We start from the raw sequence: 21,136 nt of genomic DNA, 5'->3' as shown, positions 1-21,136 counted from the left end.
GGGTTTAATTTTTTTGTTTCATTTTTGTAACATTATATATATATTATAATGCCTAGCATGTAAAATATACTGAACACTTCAAGTACTGGGCAAATGTTCAGTTAGATGAACAAATCAATTTGGGAATTTTTTTAAAATTTGTGTTTTTTTGGGGGGTATTAATTTTTATTACCCTGTGATAAAAAAAAGTGTTAGGGTCAGCGCATAAAGTGGTTGGTCTGGCGATCAACCAAAATCTTTGATTTTTGGCCTTGTTGACTTCATAGAGGAGCACAGCTGGACATTGCTGATGAAATGGATTGTTTAGTTTTTAAATTGTTGGGGCATATATTTTTTACATTCATACAGACCAGTAAGGTACATGTATTATCACACAGTAATATTACTTGTACATCATGTCAGCATAATGCCAAAAAATCAAGAAGGGCTTGCCATCCCTACTGGACATGGGGGAAATATAATGGCTGTTAATGGCTGAATACTTTTTTAATCTTGTTAAAGACCGCTCTGGTGGCCTAGTGGTTAGGGCATCCGCCTCGGATGTAGGAGGTCGTGGGTTCGATCCCCTGGCCGAGTCATACCAGAGACTTACAAACATGGTATTAACAGCTGCCTCGCTTGGTGTTCAGCATTAAGAGGATAGTGTTAGGACTGGTCGGCCTGGTGTCGGGATAATGTGACTGGGTGGGACATCATGCTACATGTCTGCAGCATGATGCCCCAGTGCTAGACATCACTATAAACTGGCACATTGCAGACATCGTAGCGATATGACTGAAAAATTGTTAAAGCTACATTAAAAATCAAAATCACATCACATCACACATAATCTCGTTAATAAAAATTGTCAGTGAAGAGCTTTAACTAAAGAAGTTTTTAACGTTTCTGTGCAAACTATATTTATTTGCAAGATACCCAAACTCTTAAAGATTGTTGACAACATTACTCCCAAGACATTTCAACAACCATCACATGCACCCACAAAACATTGTGTATTATGTCACTGCTTTTTGCTGTTGTTGATTTGCAATAAAACAAAATTCCTTTTTTTGTCTCCACAAACCAGGGACATTTATTCTGTGAAACAATTCTCAACATCAAAAGTCTTTTTTAAAATTGTTCTATTAGTAAAATATTAATTCCATAACTTTATGACATGTAATAGTGAAACAACTTCTCATTCTTGAGGAATTCTCTGAGTGATAAATTCAGGAATGTTAATTTCACCACTAACTCTAGAACTCATCTCCATAATTAACTATATTTGTGAAACGAAGCTTTCTTTTCACCAAGTACTCATTTTGCTTGGTTGCATCATCGGCTAATTTAAGGTATATTATAATATCAAGTACACAACAATATCTATAACGATGTTCAGTTGAAATGAGTTGACCTATGACCATGACTGCTAGCTTCTGTGCAGGTTTTACTTCCATGCCTTTTAACTTTTCTTTTATTCCTCCCACTTTCTCTGATTTGGTACATAATTATCATGACAATACAAAGCAGGTCTTCTAAATCAGTGCAGTAATACAACAAAATACTTCCACAAGTGGGGGATCAAAACACAGCACTTACGTTCACATAGAAATGTGATCAGACATAGATATTACGGTAGAAATTATATTTTTCACACATAGATACAAGAGGGCATATTGTATTTATGATGATTACACAGAAACTAAATTAAAATACAGAACTAAAACACAAATTTTACTTCACAAACATATCAAAGGGTCGCCACCAGCAGGTATTGGTGTCATTTTTTGTATCAAAATGTCATCGACTGATGTTATTTGCAGTGTACATGGAATGTTGTTTGCAAAGAAAAATAAAATAATTGACTTCCTGTTTAAAGTTGAAAATTGATTGATTGAAATTTCCAGATATTAACAATCATTTTTGACAATGAAATCAGCAATCTATCAAGATTTCATTTACCAGTTTTGATTGTGATTTTTTTCACATTCAACAAATAAGGTTCAATTTCAGGAGGTATTTTCCAGAGTAACAAAAAAATTAGTTCATGCCTGACACTGTTTTAAGTGTGTTCGTGGGATATCTGGTCATGATTTATATACTATTGTTTTATTAATACTAGGTCAGGACTCTCTAATTGACAGAGAGAAAAAAAATCATCCTCTGCATGATTTAGGTAAATATTCAGTTTTGATGATGGATAAATTTCTTTCAGTATGTATTGCATCAGGGACCAAAGTAGCACTATTCAATAGACTTCGTTCTCAGACAGTTAGTACAAGATACCTCCATGTAGAGAATGGAAACTTTCATGCCAGTTCGACTCAGTGGGGAGCTTTCACCATCCACTTGCGTAAGTGTATTTGTTTTCTTCCGCAGACTAAAAGAACACTCCAATTTGTAAATGCCATGGTTCTTATAATATTCTGATGTAATATAAAAATTGTCCACTTGTGTATAATATTGTCCAGTAGAAAAAGATATGAACTTGAACATTTTTGCACATTTGTTGATTCACAGGAAATTGAGAGTTTATGATAAGCAGATGTTGTGGTCGTGACTTTATACCATGTGTAATTGTCCACATGCTTCTGAAGTTGGAACTGATGAAGTCACAAATCAAAATAAGTAAGTTAAAGCCATGTTCTGATGATGATGTACAGGCAATTTTTGGAATCAAAGTTAATCAACCAGGAAGAGTCAGTTTTGCAGAAATGTTGACAGAAAATGTTTACTATCATTTGGAATGCTAGCCATTTAAATTTCCATTTTATGTTGAGAATCTGAAAGGCTTATGCTTAAGCTGGTGAGTCACATAGGTAGGATCAAGTTCCCATCATTGTAAACAATGCCCAGGGTTAATCTTTGGCTAGTACATTGCACACACACTCAGTAGTGCTCTCCATTCTTATTGACCACTCCGGTGGCCTAGTAGTTAGAGCGTCTGCCTTGGATGCGGGAATCACAGGTTTGAACTCTGGCCAAGTCATACCAAAGACTTGTAAAAATGGTATTAACTGCTGCCACACTAGGCACTCAGCATTAAAAGGTTAATATTAGGACTGGACGGCCTTTTGTTAAGATAATGTAACTGGATGTGACATGATGCTGAATGTCTGTGGCGTGATGCCCCCAGTGCTAGAAATTACTATTCACTGCCACAGTGCAGACATTGTAGCGTTATGACTGTAAAATTGTTAAAGCTATATTAAAAATTTAAATCACACACACAAACACCAGTTTTATTGTTAGGAGCAAACATAACGTGACTATTTTCAACACTCTGTGATAGCATATAGCTTTCTATATTCATTAGCCAGCACTTTTCAGCATAAAAGAAAAACACTGAAAACTGGGTAAAGAACGATTTTGCCTAGAAAGGTATAAGAATTAATATCGTGTTGCATTCTTTTGTTTGTTTGCTTTTATAAAGTTTAAACAAAATTAATGACAGTTACGGTGTATTTAATATTGAAATAAAAGAAATTGATCACTGACATTCCTTGTGCCCTGTTGACATATATTCTTAGCCGATTAATAGAAGATTGTTATTCTTATTGTATCTGAAAGGGGGCTCCATTTGGCCGAGTGGTCTAAAGGGCTCTCCGTTACGGATCGCTGTCATCTCACCTCTGCGTGGGTTCGAATCTCAGATTCGGCCAATGTGGGTATGTGAGAAAGCTTGCCAGTAGCTTCTCGTGGGTCGGTGGTTCTTTCCGTGGTTTTCCCGGGTTCTTCCTCCACCATTAATACTGGTTACCATGTATAGCCTATCGTGTGCTGGAAAATGGCGTTAAAACCCACAACAACAACATTATGTCTGAAATTATTGTCTTGTTATTTTTCATGCATTTCAGTTGATGACAATGAGGGAGAGTCTGAGGAATTTACTGTTAGAGATGGATATATTCATTACGGGTCTACAGTCAAACTAGTGTGTTCAGTAACGGGTATGGCCCTTCCGAGATTGGTAAGTTGAATATGTGGTTTATGCTCCGTTCTGCCTTAAAGACAGGCAATAAAAATGGCTTCTGTCAGATAGTCCTTCAGTTCATTTGTGTGGGCATTAACAGTATGCTTTATATAGCGCTTCATCATTTGGATTTATTCAAATGTTGGTCAGTTTTGTTAGACACTGTTTTTACAGTAATAAAGATAATAATATAAATATGTGATAAATAAGGCAGGTGTTCATTTCTTACAGATTTTAATCCTTTAGAGAATAGTTTTATAAAAATACATGTTTTTATTAAAACTGCTGCTGATTATAATTGAACATAAAATTATAGTAAAGATAGTGGCAAGATTCTAATGAATTTACTTCATGAACAGACTCGTATAATCTTTGTAGACTGAAACTTCACCATTCGCATTGAAAATGTGACAGTTTCAGTGTGCAGTTTCTTTTAGTTTCAGTGGCAGTTAACATACATAGTATTTCAGATAACTGTTTAATTTGATATCAGGCAGGTTGATATTCTTCAAATTCTAGTAATTAATTACTTGAGTATGCACAGTCATCACCAAGTAATACACTTCACATTTTTGTTAATGCTCTCAGTGATGTTAAAGTGTTTGGTATATACTTCCCTTAAGGAATGTGGCATTAGTTACAATTTCTCACAAGCATCATTTTAAGGCAGTTCTATGAAAACTTAAACCACAATTTTGTTTAACTACACTATAAGACCATAATATAGGAGGCATGCAGAGAATACTTTATCCCTATTTTGTCTTTATAATGTAACAAGGACAAGTAAATATTGTTTACTACTGTTTTCCATATTTCACAACACCACATTATTCACAAAAAAATATGTGTTCATCCTGTCTGGAGCCTTGAGAGAGTCACATGACCTGAGTTAGGTTCTGGTCATCTTGACCCATTTTTTTTAGGTCACTGGGCAACATTTTGTACCTAGGAAAGAATGTCACCTTTTCATACCCATGGTCTATTACCATGGAGATTATAATACCCTCCATCCATTAAAAAGATTTTAAAAGCATTTCAGTGAAAAAAAGAGTCTTTATTTTAAATGTCTTTCATTCAAATTTAATAGTTCTTTTTTATTTCTTACATGCATAAGCAGACATGGAGATAAAGGTGTCAGTTCTCTATTGGTAATGACATTAGCACAGGCAGTGCCAACAAAAAAATGTTGTGTTCAAGTTTTATTTAAAGATATGTTAGAAACATGGTATCACAACATAATTACAATTTTGAACAAACATTTGAATTGACTTAAATCTTGTAATGTAACGTGGAAAACTAGAACACCATAACACCAGAAAAGAACTAAAGTATTCAAGTGCCCATATTGTGTGCTTTTACAACACATCTCTTATTTATTTATTTATTTATTTATTTATTTATTAAGATTTGTTATAATTTCTGTACATTGTTGGTTTTGGGGGGTTTACAATAATTGAATTTGATATTTTACAGGATTCATGAAGTTTAAAAATTGATTTCATGCCATGCATGAATGTTTATCACTACAGTAGCCATTCATGCAATGTATGATACATTTTTAAGTTTCATGACTGTAAAATATCAAGTTCAATTCTTAAATGAATGCATGACACTTTGTCGTGCAGATGGATTCTCTTAAACACAGTATTACTGTTTTCTGCTTCAGGTTATCAGGAAGGTAGACAAACAGACAGCCATTATGGATGCAGATGATCCTGTCTCACAGCTTCACAAGTGTGCCTTTTACATGAAAGATACAGAGAGGATGTATCTCTGTCTGTCTCAGGAAAGAATAATTCAATTTCAGGTAAGATCTTGGTATCTTTCAATAAAAATATTGCCATGTCATCTGTATTTGTTCCATCGTACTAGTCTGTATATAAACCCGTTTCTTGTTTACATAAGACTTTTTTTACTGGCAAATGTCTCAATTATGGAATATAATTCATAAGTTAATACTGCTGTCATAGATATGCTGGAAGTGTTTGAAATGTGGAAGGGGCTTGAGTTCAGTTTTCATTGGCAGTGATAGTATAACTTTATTTTATTACCTATATACTCTATTACAAATCGAGTCAAGCTGCAAACAACAAGAATCCTGATCTGCTGTAGCATCATGCACCTACATCTGTGCAGTTTGTTCTACTAATTACATGTACTCCTAACAAACTGCACAGGCCCATATTTGCCAGCGCATGATGCGATGGCTGAACTAGGTCTATTCAGTTTGCAGTTGGACTTGTCATATAAACGAGTATATAAGGTTCATCATAACATGTGGCCTTTAATGTTTAATCTATTACTGTTTTTTGAATATGTATTCATATTTTGATTTTCTTTGGTCTGGTTAGACTAGTATGCTTTGAGAAGCCAAAATATCTTTATCCCCAAATTATCATAATCTTTGATCCTTTGAATCGTTTCTGAGATGTACTGTGGATTTTGAATATTAATTGAATTCTCTATTAAGGTTCATCCATGGTTAATGTCCATAATGCAAATAAATTAGTGCTCGTTCACAATAATAAAAATTGACAAGAGTTTATCTTGGATAAATGCTTTGTATCAGACCACATTGAAATTCATCTCACCAGCAAAGCACAGGTTGGAATGGTGGTGGTTGTTGTTCCCATAGCAACATAAAATTTTAACATTTACCTTAGTTTCTTGGACACTCTTTCATGAACAGGCATCAAATTTTGACAACAGCATTCATTAAAAATGTAAATTTACACCAAAAAGTTGATCACAAGGACCTACTTTACATGCTTTAGTGAATATTTTTGGTTTCTAATCATACAGTATGCAGCAGAGAAGCATGCAAGACCTGGCATAATTAGATACATGCCTCATTGGTCATGTTGGAAAAGTTGGTACAGTAGTTACAAATACAGAGAATGATAGCGAATCCCATCTGCTTAGCTTCACTTCCGTTGTTCTTGAGACATTAAAGACAATGTTGGGGTTTTTTTTCTTTCATTTTAGGCCACTCCATGTCCTAAGGAAGCAAACAAAGAGATGATAAATGATGGTGCATCATGGACAATTATAAGTACAGACAAGGCCGAGTACACTTTCTATGATGGAATGGGACCAGTGAAGTGTCCAGTCACACCTGTGCCAGCTGTCAACAGCTTGCATGTATGTATACTACTGAGAAATGTGTGGGTTCCAGTTTTTTGTCAACCTCCAGATTTTTTTAACTTTATAGGCATCATAAACCTGTAAAGTACTAAAGGTTATCGATGGTTTCTTATGTTTGCTACAAGATAGAACATACTGTGTTATCACATCTGTCTGACCATCTCTATTTGTTTCTGCACAGCAAGTGGAGTTCTCCACAATATGCCAAGCTTTGTAAATATCTTGGTAAGGAAGAAGCCTGATTATGGAATTGACAGTCAGAGTTAAGTTAATGAAAGTAGAAGTAGGGTCTCAACACAACATTAGTTCTGCACAACACACCTGGACCAGACTTTGTGGATAGGTTGCACTGTGGGTAAGGAGGAAATCTATTGAGTTTGGTTTCAAAAGATTAAGGTCACTGACTGAAAAAAGAAAACTTTCTGGATAAAAATGTATTCTCATCCTTGTACCTTCACCAAAGTTTGTGGCTGACAAACGTTTTGAGTAAGAAGGAAAGGCCTATTTATATATGGGTCAAAATGGCAAGTTCGCTGTACCTGAGAGAAGAAAATTGGCATTAGCATAATAAATGGTTTCTAGACCACATACTTGACTTAAGTTTGTGGAGGGCTTGAAGTGGAATGTCAAGATCACTGTGACTTGAAGACATAATTATGTTTGTTCCAGAGTAAGTTTCTTGTCCAAACTTTGTGGATGGCATGCAGTTTTGGGTAAGAAAGAAACCTTTAGATTTTGGGATGTAAAGGTTATGGTTGTGGTAGTTCTAAGGGCTGTTTCAGTAAAACACATCTGGGACCCAGGGAATGCATTTTTAATGTGGGGCACTCACTCATATTAGCAGTTTATCATTTTCTTATCATTTTAATATAAAGTCTGTGAAATCAAAGTAACATGGCATGTATTTTTATTTTTTTAATGCATTTCCTGGGTATCATGTATGTTTAAATGGAAAAGGCCTAATAAGAAAATAAACATTTCTGGCATCAAGTTTTTTTTCAGTACTACATAATTATTTGCCAGAGCAAACTATGCCCAACTCTACCTACAAAGAAATCTATTAATCATGGGGCAGGTGAATTATGTACTATTCATGGTTTCATTTCAGTTTATATTGTATTGTAGAACATTATGTTGTACTGCCTTGAATTCATGCAGCTTACAAGAATAGGACTTGGAATTCATATGAAACATCTGCTAAAATGGTTTGTTTTGACCTTGATTTTCTGTATAATGCAGGTAAACTTTATAATATGGTTGCTGCAGCATGTCAGAAAACCAAAACCTGTATAGGTGTAATCAATTAAGTAAAACCTTGCTATAATGAACCTCACTTTTACAAATCCCTTGCTGTAATAAACCTCCCTGTTACAAGCAGGGTGGAGGACAAGACAGAAAACGAATTCTAAATACCTCAATATTTTTTGCTCATCTTTGAGATTTAGTTTACTATTCGTTTTATATTCTTGGTGTTTTTTATATAATCTTTCTCTCTCTTCATTTTGACAGTTAAATGGTGGTGGTGATGTGGCCATGTTAGAACTTACAGGAGAAAACTTCACGCCAATGCTGAGGGTCTGGTTTGGAGAAGTAGAAGCAGAAACTATGTACAGGTGAATAAATGTACTGTTGAACATAATGATTTTTGTCCTGAGTTTCATTATATTTAGAGAAAAGTGGTAAATTCTGCCATAATATTAGCTGTAATATTTTGTACACTTTTCATAAGTTATTGTTGTGTATAGATTGGCCATTATTTACAACATCGTAAGAATACAAGTGGTGTGTACACACAATTAAAGGATACATTTATGCATCTTATATTTGATGGTTTACAGTAAAAAATTTAGATAGCTTTTATGGGCCACACCTCAAAATGCTAAGATGCCCTTTGGTGGGCTTGTCACGATTTAAGGGATTTTTTTAAACCTCTAGAAAGTTGCACACTGCCACTAAGAAATTCCCCGCAATGTTCTAATAGGTGCCAGATTTTTTTTTTCAGAGGCTTTTATGTCCTCTTAGACAATACATGGGCCCCTTCCCATTAAGTGAAGGTTACATATGTTTCTGTTCCATCTGCTTCTTTCAAAAAGCCCCCATTCTGTTCCAACAGTCTTAGCTGGTATCTCATTGGGTAGAGATGTACTTACTCCTTAGGAAAGGCACAGTAGAGAGGGTGGAGAGCATTAGAATTGTGGGAATTTTATCCCTTGATTTTATTGGTTTTAAAGAAAGGACGACTAAAAAGATTCTTCATCTGTCTTTCCTCATTTGAGCAAATTCCTTCTGGAAGAGTGCTTCAAGATGGTGGCAATCTCCTCAGTCAGGAATGCCATCAGGCCAAGCAACTGGATGATCTGCATAGCTCTCCATGATGCTTATCAGCTGATCTCCATCTTCCCAGCCCACAGATCATTTACACTTGAAAAACAGCTTCCAAATTTTGGGCTCTTCATTTCAGCCTAGCTTACACTCCTATTACAACCATCACTAGGGTGATGGGTGTAATAGCTTCTTGTTCAAAGTCCTTAGGGGTTCCTATCCTCCAGTATTTCAATGACTGGTTGATGGCACTGTTACAGATCTGCCTGTCTAAGAGATCTGTCTCACTGTTGGGAGGCAGTGACTTATCTAAGTCTAATCGCCATTCAGAAAGTCTGACCTTGTCCTGTATAACTTTGATTCCCAACCCATTTTTTTTACTGCTACCCTTAATTGGCCACCAAAAGATTTCTCAACCCACAGGCTTATGATTTTAAAAAGTTTCTTTTAGTTACCTTCCACAACCCTAGTGAGGACCCCCTGCAACCTTGATTTGGGTCATGACCTGAGGTTGGGAACTGGTGCCTTAGATTCTTTATGTGGGCATGAATTTTCTCTACTGTCAATGAACAGTCTGTGTTCTTCCTGACAGAAGCTCACAAATGCTTGCTCTCTTAGCAAGAGACTGGACAAGAAGACATTGTTGTCAGCTCATTTCTACATCCCTCTTTTCGGGACTCTGAATGCAGCAGTAGACTTCGTTCCTTTGGAAAGGCATCACGTGTAACTCTGCCAGTTCTTGCTTTTTAGTGAACTGGAAACCTTACTAGGCCCTTCGGACCCAAATTTCATCACTCTCTGAGTTTGTACAAAAATCTAGACTAGTTTCCAACAACAGTTCAATTTACAATCCAAAACCTCATGCCTTCCTTTACATGGACTGCACAGATTCGGGTGGGGGGAATTAGACAACTTCTTCAAAGATGGGTAGCCAAGTCAACCACATTCTGTATGAGAAATGTTCTGTCAGACAGCTTTTCCAGAGGCTATCAGTCCTCTACATCAGCCAGTAGCAGAGACACTTTTTCATCTGTGTGAAAGGCTATTGGTAGATTTGTTCACAATGATGCTGGACAGCAGGCTTCTTCTTTGTGTCTTACCAGCACCAAACCAATGGGCATGGGTGGTGTATACCTTCAGCATGAGGTAAGATCAACTATACACCTACAATTTGCCACCTCACTGAATCATAGAGTTGGGAATTTCTAGTCATGGCTCATCTTGATAGTTCCTTTGTGGCCCCAGAAATTGTGAGATGATGATACCAGGGAATGTCCATTAAGGAGGGATCTTCATTTGCAGCACAGCTCTCTTGAAATCCTTTTCCTTTTTAGCGGAATATGATACTGATTTCACTGTATGAAACCACACTTCTGAACTGTTAAATGCATGTTTTTCTTGTATGTAATAGAAGAGCTTGAAATTTCATGTTACTTAAAATTGGTCTAACTTATGGAAAAATATTGACTGCCATACTGATAGATCATTTTAGAATTGGTAGGTGTGAAGATATTTAATAATTAGCTGAAAATTTTGAATTTTTTTAACCCATGTTTATTTGTAGAACGTCAGCAATACTAACAATTGTATGAAATATTATAGAGAATATATTATTCAATTAAGATTTATCAAGTTCTTTGATTTTACCTGTATATGCAGTTTTGGAATCTTGTGATCATCTTTTTGTCGTCTTTTTTGTTGTTGTTTGTTTGAGAAAACCTTGGACATTTTAAAAGATGGCAGATGATGCACCAGATTTTTAAGGATTTAGTATTGGGGTGGTTTACCTTTTATCATTTTTAGTATACCTATTAAAGATTTTAACATCTTTACCTTTAATCTTTTATTTTATAGTGCTTTATATTTATTTGGAAGACTTTATCTTGCTAAAGTTATTATGCATTTACATTTTTTTTTCCCTTGATATGCACTGTATTGACTTGATTGTGCTGACATGTTTGTAAACCAGCACACACACACACACACAGACACTTACTTACTGATGCTATCCGAAAATTACTAAAATGTATATATTCACTCCATAATTTGCATTTATATATTTTACTTTCAGATGTGAAGACAGCATGCTTTGTGTTGTGCCAGACATTTCAGCATTCAGGTCAGGCTGGAAATGGGTCAGACAACCACTTCAGGTACATATAAGCTCATGTAGGCCATTCTGGAACTTTATTTACACACAGTTTTGACAAAGTTAACATTGAATGAAAGGTTGGATTAAATCTTTCATTTTAAACTCGATACAAAAATCTAGAAACAGTTTTGAACTGATTATTCAGAAATGATACACATTATATAGATAAACACAAAATTATAATAACACCACCTCTTCCAAGACATGAACAGATGGGACAACTTTTTGTGACTGATTTTTCAGAGGCATATAGAGCATGATGTCATCAAGTAGCAGCACATTCAGCACAATGATAGAAGTCTGTTTTTTCACTCTGCAAAAGCAAGACATAGCATTTAAAGAGCTAGTGTGATTCAAAAAGCTGAAACTAGATTTCCAAAACAGGATAAGACTATATCTGAAAAGACGGAAGTCCAATTTGAATTGCCTAACCATTAAATAATAACAAGTTTTGAATCGTGATCATGAACAGACATTTATAGTAAAGACTTTTTTGCAGTTGATTTCAACCTGTATTAAAGAATCGTATTTCATTAGAGCTGATAAATTTCTTATAAATGATTTAATTGAGCATTAAAAAAGTGTTTGCATTTGTACTATAGTTGAGCTAAATAGTGCCACTTCTGATTCCTTTGTATTGAATCCATACAAATGACTTGATCAAATGAATTTATGTATGCCGCTTCACAAATGTGAAAGAGTCCTGTAGGGTTATGATTTTTTGTACTGTTTTGGGCAAATTTTATGTTGATGTCACTAGGAGCATTCATGATCAATTTCTAACTGTTGTTAGTGTTCCTTTCTCTGCCTTGTTGAATGTGGTTTGAAGCAAAGGTTGGGTTGCTAAAAATAACCTAGATTTATTCTTCATTGTCAGGTGCCAGTCATGTTGGTGAGAAATGATGGAGTGATTTACTCGACTGGACTTACTTTCACTTACACGCCTGAACCAGGTCCAAGGCAGCGTTGTCGTGAAGTTGAAGATATATTTCGTGCAAATATTTCAAATTCAAACCCAGGCCAGTTACAATACAATTCATAGTGATTTTGTGGGCAGCAGAATCCAGAGTCTTTGAACAAGGATTCAAAACTGTGATCTTTTCTCCAGATATTTTTGTGCTATGAAGATGGTTTATAAATTCAGAAAACTTAAGATTGAAACTAAAGCCTTGATGTTTGAAAATACAGTGAACTTGTCTGTATTTATGATTGATTGTGCTATAGGTGAAGAAGATAAGAATATAATGGGTGATTATTTTTGAATTCCGGTCAGAGGAAAATGTGTTGCCATAGTAACAATTTGGTTTGTGAATTAATTTAATTATGTGATATAAACCATAAATTTGATTGCCAGTATGTAAGATAGACAATATTTTTTGTTGTAGGTTAGTATAGATTCATTCATTACCCCTCCCCCCACCATGTACATGTAATAATCTACCGAGGTGTACATTTCAGTCTATCTTTAGATTTGTTTCTATATTTTCAGAACAAATCAAATTTTCATATGATAGATTGAAACATTTATTTTCTTGAGAAAAAAAAAACACGAGATATTATTTTTATACTTATGATTTTTAACTCATTCTTCATAAATTCTGTCATGTCTACATTGAGTCCAATTAACCCTTTGAAATATTTTCTTCATTATGTGACGAAATGCCATGCAAGGTCATTTACTTCCAACACTCGTATATGTGTATTTTGTTCACTCTTATTTTTTGGTTATTATCTGGGATATTAGCAAATAGCTCCTAGCAAATAAAAATCATTTGAAATGGCAAGTCTTGCACATTGTTGAAAGATGGCAGACCATTTGGAATTCCAATTTAGATATTCACTATTGACAAGTATATGGCACATTATTACTCAGGCATATTAATTTTCGAGATGCATCCATAATCAGTACTGAGCATGCATTCAAGTGACAAGATGCAAATTGTAAGAGTTACTTCCCTTCCAAGTCTACTAACTTAGTACAGTGTAAACTTAAAATTGTGATCCAAAACCAAGGTTGTTTTGCAGAAAACGTGGACATCAAATACCATGTTTTCTTCTTATTTTCAGTTTAAATTTGCAGACCATTTTGGATTAAGCATTTTGGAACATTTTTTTTCCTGAGTACTTCATAAATAATACTCTCTATGGAAATGAGTAACTAAACCGAGTTAAGTAGCATAGTTTTTATGGGCTGTCCAAAGCACATTTTATCAGGGTCTTTTGTTGAAATTAATCAGATTTGAATAGAATGCATTGCTGTATGTGCTTTTAATTATCTTAGTGCAACTGTTACAACAGTATTCCTATAATAATTACCTAAAACCATCTCAAATTAAAAAAAATTCATTGAAATGGGCAGGTAATCAACATTTTGGAAAAAAATTAATATTTGAATATGAATGGTTTCTGCTAGGGATTTTATGTCTTTTGTCCTAATTTTTTCAAAGTTACAAGTGTTCATTTACATACAGTATATTATCCTTTAGTAAGATGACATCTTTTCTTGCATTTACAACAGCCTTTTAATCATATACATGTTGAGTATTAATTAACAGTAACTGTACATTTGGAAAATTATGAAAAATATGCATTTTAATTCCTTCCAGGATAAAAAATTTTGAACTCTGGAACTTGGCAACTGATGTGCATATATTAAAATGTGATTTTTTTAAAAAATAATTTCTGATTCATTATGAAGAAAGACTAGTTCAATTGCATTCCTTGATATCAATGTGGAAATGGCATTTTATTCATCCTTTTTCATTTGTCTTGTTGCTCATATAATATAATAAATTATATGGACCTTTTTTTTGTTGGAATGTATCTTGTTTGAATTTGTTGTTTTTATGAATATTCTTGTTTACCACATTATTATTATTACTAAGGACTAGCCAGTCAATATGGCAGTGCTAATTCAGTAATCAATATTTCACCATACTTGCATAGTATTTTTCTAATGGTAGCATCTGATGCATGTACTCGCAAGTTTTTTGCATGCAGTTTATCTATTTTGCAATGTGCATTTGTGCAGTTATTTTTTTGTTGTTGTTGTTGCAGCATACATACATTTTAACCAAATAATTGCAGTGAATATAATAGAAAATGTTCTATTTGTGACCCTGTATCAGTTTCTTTCTCAGATACTGTACAAGTAAAGTAATTTATTATTATGAAAAGAAACAGTCCAGGAGTAAATACTACCATTAGCTACTAGGTAGAATTTACAAAAATATAGATATCTTTCACTGCTGTCTTTAATATCATTTTCATTTTTAAAAGTTCTACAAGTACACATTGTGAAAATATGCAGTAAGGCACACTTGTTTCACACAAGTCCTAGCCTTGGGCTTGCAGATTACCATTGTATTTAAGGTGCATTTTGACTTGAGGATGTACTTTTTTTTTCATCCTAGTGATAAATCTAAATGTAGGTTTTAACCAAACACACATGATGAATCCAACTTGAAGTAATTGTGACACAAACTTCCTAGCAGATCTAAGCCATATGCATTTCTACATATAGAGGCGTTTGTTTCTTGACTTTGAAGCTGTAAAATCAACCTCAGGTCCAAAGGTCCAAATAATTTGGCCAAATTGTGGAAATTTCAAAATTTATAATCAGAGCTTTGTGGTGTCAAATTGATTATCAGTGGCAAATGTCAATTGAAACAAAGCATTATGTTTTGATTTTTTTTTCTTTAGCTCTAGCAAAAACTCTGGTACGGAAGATAATTTTTTCTATGACCTTCAAACAGAAAATATCTTGTCATACAGTGTATGTATGTTCTTAATTCCATTGTAAAAGATATTACCCACACCATCATGCCCTCATTTTTACCATCCCAGTTCTGATACTGATTGAGGGAAAACTTGATCTACTGCAGCTCTTTCTTTTGAAAAATAATTTAAATATTACATTTGTGATAAAAAAGAGTAATCTAGAGTTTACTCATTTTATATTGAGGATAGTTTTAAAATAATATAATTGCTCCATAAATAATGTGGAGAAAAAAACCTTATAACATTAGTTACAAAAAATATTAATTCTATATTACTGGAGGGTACAATTTCAGATGAACATGGTATGTACTGTAAATTATATTTTGTATAATCAAAATAAAAAAACTTGTATACTGTTACTAATTTAATAAGCTTTACATTTGAAATAATTGTACCTGATGATGAACACAGTGTGCTACAATGATTGGTGTAATGTTCAGATTGTTGTTTTACTTTTTAAATGTATTTTGTATGATTTTATCTCTATAATTTTGTATACTTTCATTGAGAAAAGTGAATATTTTTCTCAAGTCTGCAAGTTTCTGTTTGGCTTTTATTTTTAAGTTATCATGATAGCATTTTTGTAGATGACTGTACAGCATCACTGTCAATTTCATATGTTACCTCTCTGTGTCTTTGTCCATTTAATTCAGAAGTAAATATGTACATATTTTTATTTTAAAAAATCACAAAATGTTAATCATGTACACAAAAATATGCATGAAATAAAGAGTCCTCATGTCCATAGTTATAGGTCTCGAAAAATTTAAAAAAAATAAAAAAATTAATAATTTCATGTCGGTTTTGTCTCAATTTCTTTAAAGACCAACTCATTTCCAGCATTATTCTCGAATGTTTTAGCTCTAATGGTCATAGACCAGAAGTGTATATGGGATGATCTGTTGTCAGTTGTCATTCCATTGCCTGCCTGTTCATTAGAACAAATTTGTTACTGCTACTTCACTTAAGCATCTTGGAAGATTGTCCTGAAATTTTATAGAAACATTCGTCCTGGTTTTCAAGATGGCCACTCTGGTGGCCATCTTGAAAATCTTGTCACTTAAAATCATTCATTCAGGGCATGTTGTGTATCTTCCAATCAGATTATCCTGGCCACATTTCGTTTATGTATGTGTGTGTATATATATATATATATATATATATTCAATACGGGTGAGATAATTTTTTTATTTTGTACTCTATGGAAACACAAATGTGGGTTAAGGCATTCATCACTTAGCCTGCATGTTCCAACCATTGTGACATTTTGAGCATGCACACATCACCAAAATATGATGCTACAAAGTCACTAGTATCAGCATTTATGCATATTAGTCACCCCCACCTCTTGGAAATCAACCCAGTAATTATCATCTAAGTACACTGATCAGGTGTGTCTGCTATGCACAAATTATACACGAATTTAAAGCTTCATTTATTGTGATGTGTGCGTGTTTGTATGATAATTTTATTTAAACGTATTTAAACAATTATGTTAATGTTACCAAGTATTCTTCCAGAATGACCTTTCTTTGGCCCTATATGACTTCTTATCTTCGCCACAAGAATTATTGCTGGTAGTACCACCAGTCTATGATGATTTCAGGGAGAAAAATATAGAGTTTTTTGTAATGTCAGAAAGAAGAATGAGTATTTAGTTCAACAACAGCAAGAGGAGAAAAACTCTAAAGAACAATCACACAAGCGGGTAACATGGCTTCAATCAGTCATAGCAGTGCTGAATAATGAAATCGTGTGCAATTGGGTTAAAACATGGCTTCAATCAGTCATAGCCGTGCTGAATAATGAATCTTGCAATTGGGTTAAAACATGGCTTCAGTCAGTCATAGCAGTGCTGAATAATTAAATCGTGCAGTTGGGTTAAAACATGGCTTCAATCAGTCATAGCAGTGCTGAATAATTAAATCATGTGCAGTTGGGTTAAAACATGGCTTCAATCAGTCATACCAGTGTTGAATAATGAAATCATGTGCAGTTGGGTTAAAACATAGCTTCAATCAGTCATAGCAGTGCTGAATAATTAAATCGTGCAGTTGGGTTAAAACATGGCTTCAATCAGTCATGGCAATGCTGAATAACTAAATCATGTGCAGTTGGGTTAAAACATGGCTTCAATCAGTCATAGCAGTGCTGAATAATTAAATCGTGCAGTTGGGTTAAAACATGGCTTCAATCAGTCATAGCAGTGCTGAATAATGAAATTGTGCAATTGGGTTAAAACATGGCTTCAATCAGTCATAGCAGTGCTGAATAATTAAATCGTGCAATTGGGTTAAAACATGGCTTCAATCAGTCATGGCAGTGCTGAATAATTAAATCATGTGCAGTTGGGTTAAAATATGGCTTCAATCAGTCATAGCAGTGCTGAATAATGAAATTGTGCAATTGGGTTAAAACATGGCTTCAATCAGTCATAGCCGTGCTGAATAATTAAATCGTGCAATTGGGTTAAAACATGGCTTCAATCAGTCATAGTAGTGCTGAATAATGAAATCGTGCGATTGGGTTAAAACATGGCTTCAGTCAGTCATAGCAGTGCTGAATAATGAAATCATGTGCAATTGGGTTAAAACATGGCTTCAATCAGTCATGGCAGTGCTGAATAATTAAATCATGTGCAGTTGGGTTAAAACATAGCTTCAATCAGTCATAGCAGTGCTGAATAATGAAATCGTGCGATTGGGTTAAAACATGGCTTCAGTCAGTCATAGCAATGCTGAATAATTAAATCATGTGCAGTTGGGTTAAAACATGGCTTCAATCAGTCATAGCACTGCTGAATAATGAAATTCTGCAATTGGGTTAAAACATGGCTTCAATCAGTCATAGCCGTGCTGAATAATTAAATCGTGCAATTGGGTTAAAACATGGCTTCAATCAGTCATAGTAGTGCTGAATAATGAAATCGTGCGATTGGGTTAAAACATGGCTTCAGTCAGTCATAGCAGTGCTAAATAATGAAATCATGTGCAGTTGGGTTAAAACATGGCTTCAGTCAGTCATGGCAGTGCTGAATAATTAAATCGTGCAGTTGGGTTAAAACATGGCTTCAATCAGTCATAGCAGTGCTGAATAATGAAATCATGCAATTGGGTTAAAACATGGCTTCAATCAGTCATAGCAGTGCTGAATAATTAAATCGTGCAATTGGGTTAAAACATGGCTTCAATCAGTCATAGCAGTGCTGAATAATTAAATCGTGCAATTGGGTTAAAACATGGCTTCAATCAGTCATAGCCGTGCTGAATAATTAAATCGTGCAATTGGGTTAAAACATGGCTTCAATCAGTCATAGTAGTGCTGAATAATGAAATCGTGCGATTGGGTTAAAACATGGCTTCAGTCAGTCATAGCAGTGCTAAATAATGAAATCATGTGCAGTTGGGTTAAAACATGGCTTCAATCAGTCATGGCAGTGCTGAATAATTAAATCGTGCAGTTGGGTTAAAACATGGCTTCAATCAGTCATAGCAGTGCTGAATAATGAAATCATGCAATTGGGTTAAAACATGGCTTCAATCAGTCATAGCAGTGCTGAAGAATTAAATCGTGCAATTGGGTTAAAACATGGCTTCAATCAGTCATAGCAGTGCTGAATAATGAAATTGTGCAATTGGGTTAAAACATGTCTTCAATCAGTCATAGCAGTGCTGAATAATTAAATCATGCAATTGGGTTAAAACATGGCTTCAATCAGTCATAGCAGTGCTGAATAATTAAATCATGTGCAGTTGGGTTAAAACATGGCATCAATCAGTCATAGCAGTGCTGAATAATTAAATCATGTGCAGTTGGGTTAAAACATAGCTTCAATCAGTCATAGCAGTGCTGAATAATGAAATTGTGCAATTGGGTTAAAACATGGCTTCAATCAGTCATAGCAGTGCTGAATAATTAAATCATGTGCAGTTGGGTTAAAACATGGCTTCAATCAGTCATGGCAGTGCTGAATAATTAAATCATGTGCAGTTGGGTTAAAACATGGCTTCAGTCATAGCAGTGCTGAATAATTAAATCATGTGCAGTTGGGTTAAAACATAGCTTCAATCAGTCATAGCAGTGCTGAATAATGAAATTGTGCAGTTGGGTTAAAACATGGCTTCAATCAGTCATAGCAGTGCTGAATAATGAAATCATGTGCAGTTGGGTTAAAACATTGCTTCAATCAGTCCTGGCAGTGCTGAATAATTAAATCATGTGCAGTTGGGTTAAAACAGGCTTCAATCAGTCATAGCAGTGCTGAATAATTAAATCGTGCAATTGGGTTAAAACATGGCTTCAATCAGTCATAGCCGTGCTGAATAATTAAATCGTGCAGTTGGGTTAAAACATGGCTTCAATCAGTTATGGCAGTGCTGAATAATGAAATCATGTGCAGTTGGGTTAAAACATGGCTTCAATCAGTCATAGCAGTGCTGAATAATTAAATCGTGTGCAGTTGGGTTAAAACATAGCTTCAATCAGTCATAGCAGTGCTGAATAATGAAATTGTGCAATTGGGTTAAAACATGGCTTCAATCAGTCATAGCCGTGCTGAATAATGAAATCGTGCAATTGGGTTAAAACATGGCTTCAATCAGTCATGGCAGTGCCGAATAATTAAATCGTGCAATTGGGTTAAAACATGGTTTCAATCAGTCATGGCAGTGCTGAATAATGAAATCATGCAATTGGGTTAAAACATGGCTTCAATCAGTCATGGCAGTGCTGAATAATGAAATCATGTGCAGTTGGGTTAAAACATGGCTTCAATCAGTCATGGCAGTGCTGAATAATTAAATCGTGCAGTTGGGTTAAAACATGGCTTCAATCAGTCATAGCAGTGCTGAATAATGAAATCATGCAATTGGGTTAAAACATGGCTTCAATGAGTCATAGCAGTGCTGAATAATTAAATCGTGCAGTTGGGTTAAAACATGGCTTCAATCAGTCATAGCAGTGCTGAATAATTAAATCGTGCAATTGGGTTAAAACATGGCTTCAATCAGTCATAGCAGTGCTGAATAATGAAATTGTGCAATTGGGTTAAAACATGGCTTCAATCAGTCATAGCAGTGCTGAATAATGAAATCATGTGCAATTGGGTTAAAACATGGCTTCAATCAGTCATAGCAGTGCTGAATAATTAAATCATGTGCAGTTGGGTTAAAACATGCCATCAATCAGTCATAGCAGTGCTGAATAATTAAATCATGTGCAGTTGGGTTAAAACATAGCTTCAATCAGTCATAGCAGTGCTGAATAATGAAATTGTGCAATTGGGTTAAAACATGGCTTCAATCAGTCATGGCAGTGCTGAATAATTAAATCATGTGCAGTTGGGTTAAAACATGGCTTCAATCAGTCATGGCAGTGCTGAATAATTAAATCATGTGCAGTTGGGTTAAAACATGGCATCAATCAGTCATAGCAGTGCTGAATAATTAAATCATGTGCAGTTGGGTTAAAACATAGCTTCAATCAGTCATAGCAGTGCTGAATAATGAAATTGTGCAATTGGGTTAAAACATGGCTTCAATCAGTCATAGCAGTGCTGAATAATGAAATCATGTGCAGTTGGGTTAAAACATTGCTTCAATCAGTAATGGCAGTGCTGAATAATTAAATCATGTGCAGTTGGGTTAAAACATGTCTTCAATCAGTCATAGCAGTGCTGAATAATTAAATCATGTGCAGTTGGGTTAAAACATAGCTTCAATCAGTCATAGCAGTGCTGAATAATGAAATTGTGCAATTAGGTTAAAACATGGCTTCAATCAGTCATA

At 34.7% G+C, this 21,136-nt stretch overlaps 1 protein-coding gene across 2 annotated transcripts in view; it reads left to right on the top strand.

Moving 5' to 3' along the window:
- Positions 1-16,146, top strand: part of LOC149785020 (recombining binding protein suppressor of hairless-like) — a 73,982-nt gene extending 57,836 nt beyond the window's left edge. For both annotated transcript variants that reach the window (XM_089978718.1, XM_089978717.1), the window contains exons 8-14: positions 2,195-2,332; positions 3,837-3,949; positions 5,619-5,759; positions 6,938-7,093; positions 8,606-8,709; positions 11,490-11,571; positions 12,448-16,146. In XM_089978718.1, coding sequence (XP_089834844.1) covers positions 2,195-2,332; positions 3,837-3,949; positions 5,619-5,759; positions 6,938-7,093; positions 8,606-8,709; positions 11,490-11,571; positions 12,448-12,612 — 899 coding nt within the window. In that variant the 3' untranslated portion in view covers positions 12,613-16,146. The remainder of the gene's footprint in view (positions 1-2,194; positions 2,333-3,836; positions 3,950-5,618; positions 5,760-6,937; positions 7,094-8,605; positions 8,710-11,489; positions 11,572-12,447) is intronic.
- The last annotated feature ends 4,990 nt before the right edge of the window (positions 16,147-21,136 follow it).

This window comes from Sinohyriopsis cumingii, chromosome 13, assembly GCF_028554795.1.
Source record: "Sinohyriopsis cumingii isolate HCF-2022 chromosome 13, ASM2855479v2, whole genome shotgun sequence".
Lineage (NCBI taxonomy): Eukaryota > Metazoa > Mollusca > Bivalvia > Unionida > Unionidae > Sinohyriopsis > Sinohyriopsis cumingii.
Note: the sequence above shows the minus strand (reverse complement) of the source record. Positions and strands in the feature narration are given on the sequence as shown.